Source organism: Trichechus manatus, unplaced genomic scaffold (assembly GCF_000243295.1).
Source record: "Trichechus manatus latirostris isolate Lorelei unplaced genomic scaffold, TriManLat1.0 scaffold00014, whole genome shotgun sequence".
Lineage (NCBI taxonomy): Eukaryota > Metazoa > Chordata > Mammalia > Sirenia > Trichechidae > Trichechus > Trichechus manatus.
This window is the reverse complement of record NW_004443950.1, coordinates 23,074-34,046: the sequence shown is the minus strand read 5'-3', so window position 1 is coordinate 34,046 and position 10,973 is coordinate 23,074. Positions and strand designations below refer to the sequence as shown.

General features: G+C 41.0%; 1 protein-coding gene across 2 annotated transcripts in view; it reads left to right on the top strand.

The window, feature by feature from the left end:
- The window catches only part of UTP4 (UTP4 small subunit processome component), a 43,595-nt gene that overhangs the window by 21,619 nt on the left and 11,003 nt on the right, over window positions 1-10,973 (top strand). For both annotated transcript variants that reach the window (XM_004371444.2, XM_023726788.1), the window contains 5 exons: window positions 2,088-2,184; window positions 2,922-2,986; window positions 4,061-4,183; window positions 6,130-6,286; window positions 8,020-8,126. In XM_004371444.2, coding sequence (XP_004371501.1) covers window positions 2,088-2,184; window positions 2,922-2,986; window positions 4,061-4,183; window positions 6,130-6,286; window positions 8,020-8,126 — 549 coding nt within the window. The remainder of the gene's footprint in view (window positions 1-2,087; window positions 2,185-2,921; window positions 2,987-4,060; window positions 4,184-6,129; window positions 6,287-8,019; window positions 8,127-10,973) is intronic.

Below are 10,973 nucleotides of genomic sequence, written 5' to 3'. Positions count from 1 at the left end.
GCATCTGGCTCCAGCAGGGGGACACAGTCTGAGCAAGGCAGTGGGCTGACGGCCACCCCTGATTGTCCAGGAGGAAGGCGTGTCCCTGTTCCCTAGAGCACATAGATGGGTGGGTTTTGCAGCCGGACTATGAGCACTTAAAGCTGTTGGTTGTAAGGACTGGGGGGCACCTCTTATTCATGGACCCGTAACGCAGGTGGCTAGGTTGTGTGGGTGGAGCCACCAGTCCTCAGGCCTCTGATGTGGGTAGGTAAAGACCCTGCTTAATGGGCAGAGCAGTGTCAGATGTTAAGAATCTGCCACTTCATAGCTGGAAGAGTTGACGTTAGACTTCTGGTATACACCCTGTTGTACTGTGGTAATGAGGGGCTATGGTGTTGAAATGGGCCCACACAAGCCTGTGCAGGGGGACAGGCAAAGTCCCATGGATCCCTTATGCCTGTGCCTAGGCAAAGGAGCTGTGCCTACCCTGGGTTCCTGGCTTAGGGGAGTTAGCAATTTATTTTTTCCCCTATTTGTTAATTTGTTCACTCTCCAAGGCAGGGAGAATGGCTCTGGGCGTGTGACGGATCCTGCTTCCCACCTAGGGGGCTCGGCAATTGCTGAAGCGGTCTGGGACCCAGTGCAGAGCAGGGAGCAGGGAGGTAAATGTGAGAGAGGTTTTTCCCTAAAGGGGGGTGGTTTTTGATCTCGCGGTAGGCCGTATGCAAGTACTTACTCTTTCGCAGAACCAGGGCTGCTTCTCACTGGTTCTGGGTGGCCATGTAGGGTCTCTGGCACTGGGTCTCTCCCAGTGCAGAAAACGCACCTCCCGAGCACCGCTGCTTGCCTGGCTCACCACTCACCCATGAGCTGCTCAGGCCTGAAGGGCTCAGGCTTTTCCCGGGTCAGGTCTGGCAACTCCTTGCTGCTTCCGAATCGTCTCTCCCTTCGCCTGCCACTCAGTCCGTCTCTGCAACTCTGCCTTTTATGTTCAGGGCTCCTAGATTGCCGTATGTAATCGATTCACTTGTTTTTTTTGGGTCTTTGTTGTAAGAGGGTCCACCGGAAGTGCCTGACTACTCCGCCATCTGGCCCCGCCTCCTTATTTTGCTTTTTAAGATTGTGCTTTTTTAATTCTGGATGGGAGCAGGAAAATCCTAACTCCAAGTATTCCCTTCCAGATGAATGGTACTATCTTTCCAAGCCATAAACCCCTCCCCACCCTCCATATTTTTCCACATTCCTTTCAGTCAGTAAACCTTAGTAAGTCCGCCTCCTCACTGTCTCTTCAATCTAGTTGTTTTTCTTTGTCTGCACTGCCGTTACCCCAGTTTGGATCAGTGTCTTTTGTCATCTGGGTATCATCACAGTAGCTCCTTAATGTGCTCCTCTTATTTATATTTCTGTTATTCCAGTTGGCTTTCCACTGATTTGTTTAAAAAGCAACTTTGTTCATCACTGCATGATTACAAGCCTTTGGTTGATCCCTCTTGCCTCCAGTATAATGACCTAATTCCTTCTGCATGGCTTATGAGACTTGTTTAGATCTGGCCCTGGACTTCAGCTTCTCCTCTCACCTCTCCTTCCATATAATTGCAGGTACCCCACCCCCACCCCCACCCCCACTGAGGGTAGCCATACTGAAAGACTTAATTCCTTTGTGTTCTTTTACCCTTGAGTAATTTCACAGGCCATGTCTCTGCTTAGAATGTCCTCCTCTACCTTCCTTGCCTCAGTGTCTACCAGGGGGCCTCATCTAGGGCTCCTGTCTTGACCCCCACAAGACTAGGTTGGGTATCTTTCCTACTTTTTTTCGTTACACACTGTGCTTACCTATGTGAAAGTTCTTAGGACACTGTAGTGTAATTGCCTGTTTATTCTGTGTCACCTTGTTAGATTATAAGCTTCTTGAGAGCAGTAGCTATGTTTTTATTCTCGTTATGTTCTTCGGTCCTAGGACAGTGCCTGGTATATAGTAGTACTTATGAAATATTCATCAAGTAAGTGAATTTCATCAGTAAAGGATGTTCTAAGATGTTGCTGCTATATCTAGTACTGAGGCAATCGATGAATCTAGCTCATAATTCTTCCATTCTTACATACAGCGACGTCTCATTTCCTGTTCTAAGAAGAGGCATCTTCTCCTCTTCCAGTTTGCTCATCACTTGGAACTTTGGCGACTGGGATCAACAGTTGCAACAGGTAAAATGGGAGAAGGCTTTTTTCCCAATGAGAAAACTGGAGAGAAAAGCCAAAAATCAGAATTGCTGTTGAAATTCTGATTATGGTAAGAAGGAAGTTGATTTTTCTGTGTCCATTGGATCTTATGTTTTTTCCCCCACTAGAGATGAGTAACTCAGAGAGTTAGTCTTTAGCAGGGCACTGGATCTTTTCTGTATGTTGCACTGCAGGATGTAGTTGAGGTGAGCCTTGTGGAATCATAGTTTGCCCTACCGTGGCGGCAGTGAAAACAGGCTTTTGAAGGATGGCATGATTAATTGTTGAGTAGTGATGGTCCTGCGTGACAGCCTAGGGGCCTTTTGTATGACATGTTAAGGAAACATTTGGGCCCCATTGTTTGTAGTAGATTAGAGGTTTTCGCTTTAGGTCCTAAAATGAGCAAATAAAATCTGGGCCACACAAACTCCACTTCTTCCCACCTGCATGCCTGGTTGTGGGGTAGAGCGTCAGAGAATTAGTGATCTATCACAGGCCATATCCGGGGCATCCAAATAGAAGCTAAGGAAGTGCTCGCTGCATTTCTCTATATACCCCCAGAAAATTTTGAACTTACTAAGTTAGATATTTTTCTGATTTCCCACTGGTAGAGATTCCATTCTACCCAGGAGTGACTTTTTAGCAGAAAAAATGTACAAATAATCTTGGAGGGGAAATACTTTATTTGATAAGAAAAACCTCAGGGAAATTTCTTGTTCTAGGAAAGAACGGGGATATCCTTCCACTCTCTAAAAATGCTGATCATTTACTGCAGCTCAAGACAAAGGTAAGGAAGTTAACCTGTGCGCTGATGCTCTGACATCCAGAACGGTTTTCCCATTCTGAATTTTGAGACTTACTTAGTTAACATCATACTGTATGAGCTCTAAAACTACTTGAATGCAGTTCCATGTCACAAGAAGTTGGGCATTCTGAATTTGCTGTATGAACGCCTACAAGAAATTGATTTTCTTCTTTTAATATTATTATAAAAATAACATGCATATTTAAAAAAAGTTCAGACAGTACAAAAGGGTATACAAGAAAATGAACCTCCTTTTGCCCCATATCCCCAATTCCACTCATTATACGAAGATAATTGTTGTCAGTTTCTTGTATACCCTTCCAAAAAAAATTTCCACCCGTTAATGAGAATGTACTGTACAAACTGGTTTATATCTTTCTTTGAATTTTAACTACACAAACATTTTTGACTATAGTCCCACTGTAAAGAATTCAAATGATATCTGTAGTTTATATACTTGACTGTCTCTTTAATTCTGGTCTCCTTCCCTGAAATAATTATTGTTAGTTTATTAGTTGTATATCCTTGCAAATCTTTTCTTGTGAGAGAGAATGTGTGAGAGTACGTGTGTGTACATACATACATTTACAGATCATTTTGTGAGGATTTTTTTGTTTTAATTATATAAATGTTACATTGAACTTTTCTTCTTTGTTCTGCAATTTTTCCACTTACTATTTCTTAGAGGTCTTTAAAGCAGGTTGTCATAGGCAAAACAAACAGTCCTACTCTCTAAAGATTTCTTACATTAAATACCTCCCTGCTCAGTTATCTGAAGTTGAGGTTTAGTGTGAGGCTATGTATGAAGTACTCAAAGGGCTGAGACATGTGTGCAATATTTGTAGACTTCCATTCTTGTTTTAGAAAGCAAAGCCACACCATATAGGTGCTCTGCCTCTGAAGTAATCATAGTGACACACAGCATGAGTGTCAGGATTGTGTGTAGGTATTTTTGGCTATGTCCAGAGTGGCAAGAGCTTGAGGACCCATATAACAGTGAACCTTGTCGGTATAAAGTTTTTCTTGAATGTTTATCCTGATTCTTAATATTGTCAGGGTCCTGAGAACATTATTTGCAGCAGTATCTCCCCATGTGGAAGTTGGATAGCCTGTTCTACAGCTTCTCGATTTTTTCTCTACCGGTTGAGTTATGAACGTGACAGCATAAGCCTCCAAAGGGTAAGTGATAGCCCAGTGTCTGTCTGAACAAGAAGAAACTTCGTAAGTGTGTGGTTTTTGTGTGAAATGGAAATGTATAGGATATGAGGCTATAGGGAGACAGTTGTTACAAAAGGGTCTTATTTCCATTTTGACTTGATTGTGATTTTGGAGGGGTAGGGAGATGCTACCTCCTGAAATGGTTCAACATTGCCCAGTTCTAGGACCAATTTCAGGAGGCAGCATGTGATCAAGAACTAATGGTATTGAAGGAGAAAGTCCAAGCTGCACTGAGGGCATTGGCAAAAAACAGGCTGCAGGAATTGTCGGAATACCAATTGAGATGTTTCAACAAATGGATGCAGTGCTGGAGGTGCTTACTTGTCTATGCCAAGAAATTTGAAAGACAGCTGACTGGAGGAGATTCGTATTTGTGCCCATTCTGTAGAAAGGTGATCTGACAGAATGCAGAAAATATCGAACAATATCATTAATATCATAGGCAAGTAAAATCTTGCTGAAGATCATTCAAAATCAGTTGCAGCAGTACACGGACAGGGAATTGCCAGAAATTCAAGCTGAATTCAGAAGAGGACGTGGAACGAGGGATATCATTGCTGATGTGTTTTATTGACTATGCAAAGGCATTTGGCTGTGTGGATCATAACAAATTATGAATAGCATTGCAAAAAATGGGAACTCGCAGAACACTTCAATTGTGCTCACGCGGAACCTGTCCGTAGACCAAGGAGCAGTCATGCGAACAGAGCATGGGGATAATGCAAAGTTTAAAATCAAGAAAGGTGTGCATTAGGGTTGTATCCTTTCACCATACTTATTCAGTCTGTATGCTGAGCAAAAAATCTGAGAAGAATGTGGCCTCAGGATTGGTGGAAGACTTATTAACAATCTGCAGTATGCAATGACACAACCCTGCTTGCTGAAAACAGAGGACTTGAAGCACTTACTGACGAAGATGAAAGACTGCAGCCTTCAGTATGGATTACACCTCAACATAAAGAAAACAAAAATCTTCACAACTGGGCCAAAAACAGCATCATGATAAATGGAGAAAAGATAGACATTGTCGAGGATTTCATTTTACTTGGATCCACAATCAATGCCCATGGAAGCAGCAGTCAGGAAATCAAATGAATTATTGCATTGGACAGATTTTCTGCAAAAGACCTCTTTAAAGTGTTAAAAAGCAAAGATGTCACCTTGAGGACTAAGGTGCACCTGACCCGTGCTATGATATTTTCATTTGCCTCATATGCATGCAAAAGCTGGACAGTGAATAAGGAAGACCAAAGAAGAATTGATACCTTTGAATTATGTTGATGGTGGAAAATATTGAATATACCATGGACTGCCAGAAAAGCAAACAAGTCTGTCTTGGAAGAAATACAGCCAGAGTAGTCCTTGGAAGCGGGGATGGTGAGACTTCATTTCACATACTTTGGACATGTCATTGGGAGGGACCAGTCCCTGGAGAAGAACATCATGCTTGGTAAAATAGAGGGTTGGCGAAAAAGAGGAAGACCCTCGACAAGATTGGTTGCTGCAACAATGGGCTCAAACGTAACAATGACTGTGAGGATGGTACAGGACCAGGCAGTGTTTTGTTCTGTTGTACATAGGGTCGCTGTGAGTTGGCACTGACTCAGCGGCACCTAACAACAACAGGGAAGTGCCAGAAGGTGGCAGTAAAGGTTAGGCTTTCCTGCTTAATGGTTTCATATGTGACTGAGTTATTTCCATGATACAGAATTTACTATTTACTGAACAGAAAAGAAGGGGGGTGTATAGGTTATAATGTGCATGTCATTGTTCTGGGCCGTTGGTCAGTTGGCTTGCTTAGAGATAGAGGAAGCGTTAATGTAATTTAAACCTGGCTGTGATTGTTTTTGATAGCCTGTGGTCTCACTTCTCTTGCTTACTGGCTTTTACTATTGGTTCTCCCAAAGGTTCCCAAAATGCCAGCGTTCCTTCGCTCTGCCCTTCAGATTTTGTTTTCTGAAGACTCCACTAAGCTCTTTGTGGCATCAAATCAAGGGTCTTTACATATTATCCAGCTGTCGGAAGGATGCTTCAAGCACCTGCATACTTTCCAGCCCCAGTCAGGTGGGAATTGGTAACTGGCAATGAGAGAGAGATGTCTGTGTCTAAGGTGTATCTTTTTTTCCTCCTTTGAACCTCATTGTCCTGGCTTCACTAATGCTCTTCCCCGCTTGCAAATACACACTCACTCACTTGTTTGCAATTTAAAGTGGGAGGCAATCTCTGGCAAATGAAGATGCTTCATGAGATCTGAAATGTTCCTCACACCTACTCTTTTCTCACTGGGTTTTGGATTCCTTATTTGGGGCCAAAGAAGTTTCATCATCCTTCTTAACATTTTGTTAACAGAGCAACAAGAAAGTTAAAATCATTTGTAATCCTGACACCCAGAAATAACTACTGTTAATATTTTGATATATTTCCAATAAGCGTTGGTGTGTAGGTATTTTGTGAACATCTTTGTTTTGTTTTATTGTTTTTATAAAGATGAAGATACCCTTATACATGCTGTTTCTTTACCTGTGTTCATTTAAATCTGAAGTGCATTTTTCCATATTCTTTGAGAACATGAGTATGTGCAAATGAATGTTTGTCATTAACTATTGCTCAGTTAACTGAGGATTTAGTACCCGGCTTAAACTGATCTCTACTGTAGTTTTGAATACTTCCTGTGGTCCTTCTCCCTTGTCCCTTGCCCTGGAGTATAGCGGCTTCACTGTCATTTAGACGCCATTAACCTGGAAGGTCAACTCTCACCGTTATTCTCCATAAGCTGCTCCAGAAACAGCAGAAGAAACCTCAGGTTAGGGATCAGCTCAGTTAAGTTGACAGTATTTGTTGAGCGCCTGTATATATTTTTTATTAAACCAAAACCAAACCAAGCAAGTTGCTGTCATGTCAATTCCAACTTACAGTGACCCTGTAGACCCTATATGTTTTTATTAGGGATTACAAAACTTTGACTTTCTATCTTGCATTTAGCACCCCTTAAAATTAGGCTCTGCATTATCCATATAACTTTCTTTCTTCCTCCTCTCTCATCTCCTCTTGTAGTCAAGCAGGTTTCTTCACAGCTCTCAAACCTGAGTGTTCCAGTCCTTGTTGTTTATTTTAGCTCATGCTGTTCTCCACCACTGCCTCCATCCTTTTCTGTATGTCTTATTATAAAGCTTTCTCATCATTTAGGGGTGTTATATGCAGCACGTGTTTGGCATATAGCATCACCGTCTGATTTTGTCCTGCGATTGTATCTTAATGTTGCCAGATTGGTTTAAAGTCCCTTGATGACAAATATGGCTCATGTCTGTCCATCTTCCCCTAGTGCTCAATACACAGCAGACACACAAACATGGCTCACGTTTGTCCATCTTCCCCTAGTGAAATACACAGCAGACACACAATATGCTTCAAGTCCACTGAAGTAGCTGTCCGTAACTTTGATTGAAAACCATTTGGTAGGAAAGGAGTTGGAAACAATTAAGTTTAAATGATAGATTTTAGTGGTAGATGCTACCCTGATTCTCCATTATCATAGTACACAATTTCTTAGTTAAGCCTGAGAAAGTGATGCCTACAGCTTTATCTCTGTGGCTTTGCTTTACATGAGGGGTGGCTAATTTAAGTAGAAAAAGTGGGTAGGTTAATGTCTAGAACATATTTGCATAACTGTCAAGAAATTTCTCCTATCGGCGATTTAAAACCCTGAGGATTTTATTGGATTTCCCATCCTCTTCAGGGTAAGACTGCCTGTGAACACTGGGGCAATTCTGAGACTTACACTTCTTCTGCCTTCACAGAGACTGTGGAGGCCATGTGTCTCTTGGCAGTCAGCCCCGATGGGAATTGGCTGGCTGCCTCAGGTACCAGTGCTGGAGTCCGCATCTATGGCCTAAAAGAGCTAAAGGTGAGCACAGAATTTAGTAGTAACATAATTGTACAGGAGGAAGTTGGCTCTGCAGTTTCTAAGATTCAAGGCAGATTGGTATGGCCTAGAGATTTATGGTACTTCTTTTGAACCAAGAATTTTTCTTGTTTTGGAATCTTTTTTTTTTTTTTTTTACTTTTTTGGAACCTAAACTATGGTAAGCATCCATTTACTGTATTAGTTTTAATTTATAATTTTGAGGTTCTTTTAAAATTTATAATATTTAAAATCAGTGGTAACAGTAAAACCATTTGTGCACAAAATTTGAAATTAAGGATTTGTGGATGGTGAATCCACACCCAAGTTATTACTGTATTTTGAGGAGGTTGGATAGTAGCAAGGACATTTTGATTTATATAGATAGATAGTTGCAGATAGTAACAATTTCTTTTAATAGCTTACCTTGTGATCTTAAGGTACTATTAAACTAAACAGAACCAGAAAATTCAAAAAGGAATAGCAGGAAAAAGTTTTCACTAATCAATAATGATACTGTCATTTACACATTGAATCACTAATGATCCCTTAGAAGTTTTCATCTTTCTCATCATAAAAGTCAGGTAAGAACTACCCAAAACTTGCAAGAAGTATTAAAAGTTTATAAGACGGTATCAAACTGCAGCATTTAATAGATTTCCCTGTTACTGTATAACTGAACCCCTATTACGCTGTGGCAACAGCATGTACCACGCACTTGTCATTGAGCCTTGCCTAGCACTTAAAGAATGTTCATGTGTATTGGTGCACATGCCTTGTAATTGTACATAAATGTCTATACTCAGGCATTAATTTCTTTTAAATCCAGTGTAGAGCTGTACATTTCCTGCTCAATGACTTTTTTTTTAATTGTCCTTTAAGTGAAAGTCTAGAGTTCAAGTCAGTTTCTCTTATAAAAATTTATACACATATTGCTGTGTGACCCTAGCCACTCTCCCTATAATGTGACAGCACACTCCTCCTTTTGGCCCCGGATTTCCTGTGTCCTTTCAACTAGCTTCTGGAGCTGCCTGTTAATTTTCATGTATCTACTTGAGCTAAGCACTCTCTTCATGAGTATCATTTATGTCCCATAGTCCAGTCTAATCTTTGTCTAAAGAGTTGGCTTTGAGAATGGTTTCATTTCTGGACTAAAGGAGAGTCTGGGGGGTCATGTCTTCCGGGGTCCCTCCAGTTTCAGACCATTATGTCTGGTCTTTTTACTAGAATTCGGTTCTGCACCTACTTTTCTCCTGCTCTGTCAGAGACTCTCTGTTGTGTTCCCTGTCAGGGCAGTCACTGGTGGTAGCCGAGCACCATCTAGTTCTTCTGGTCTCAGGCTGACGGAGTCTTTGGTTTATGTGGCCCTTTCTGTCTCTTAGGATAATATTTTCATTGTGTCTCTGGTGTTCTTCATTCTCCTTTGCTCCAAGTGAGTTGAGACCAATTGATGTATATTAGATGGCTGCTCCCTAGCTTTTAAGATCCCAGACACCACTCACAGAAGTGGGATGCAGAGTATTTTCTTAATAAACTTTGTTATGCCAATTGACCTAGATGTCCCCTGAAATGATGGTCCCCAGACCCCCCCTGCTACTCTGTCTCTCTAAGTGTTTGGTTGTATTCAGGAAACTTCTTAGCTTTTGGTTTAGGCCAGTTGTGCTGACTTCCCCTGTATTGTGTGTTGTCCTCCCCTTCACTTAAGATAATTCTTGTCTACCATCGAGTAGTGAATACCCTTCTCCCTCCCTCCCCACCCTCATAACCATCAAAGAATGTTTTATTCTGTGTGTAAACCTTTTCTTGAATTCTTATAATAGTGTTCTCATATAATATTTGTCCTTTTGTGACTAATTTCACTCAGCATAATCCCTTCCAGATTCATCCATGTTATGAGATGTTTCGCAGGTTCACCATTGTTTATTGTTGTGGAGTATTCCATTGGGTGAATATACTATAATTTATTCATCCATTCATCTGTTGATGGGCATCTAGGTTGTTTTCCATCTTTCTGTTATTGTGCATAGTGCTGCAGTGAACATGGGTGTGCATATATCTATTCGTGTAATGGCTCTTCTCTACGATATATTCCAAGGAGTGAGATTGCTGAATCGTGTGGTACTTCTATTTCTAGCTTTTTAAGGAAACAACAGATCAATTTCCAAAGTGGTTGTACCATTTTACATTCCCACCAGCAGTGTATAAATGTTCTGGTCTCTCCACAACCTCTCCAACATTTATAATTTTGTGTTTGGACTAATGCTAGCCTTGTTGGGGTGAGATGGTATCTCATTGTAGTTTTGAGTTGCATTTCTCTAATGGCTAATGATTGTGAGCATTTCCTCATGTATCTGGTAGCCACTCGAATGTCTTCTTTGGTGAAGTGCCTGTTCATATCCTTTGCCCATTTTTTAATTGGGTTATTTGTCTTTTTGTTGTTGAGGTTTTGCAGAATCTTGTAGATTTTAGAGATTAGATGTGGATGGGATTTATTGTAGCCAAAAAATTTTTCCCAGTCTGTAGGTTGTCTTTTTACTCTTTTGGTGAAGTCTTTTGATGAGCGTAAATGTTTAATTTTTAGGAGCACCCAGTTACCTAGTCTCTATTCTGGTGCTTGTGCATTGTTACTTATGGTTTGTATTCTGTTTATGCCATGCATTAGGGCTCCTAGCATTGTCCCTATTTTTTCTTCAATGATCTTTATGGTTTTCGATTTTATATTTAGGTCTTTGATCCATTTTGAGTTAATTTTTGTACATGGTGTGAGGGATGGGTCTTGTTTAAGTTTTTTGCAGATGGATATCCGGTTATGCCAGCACCATTTGTTAAAGAGACTGTCTTTTCCCAAAT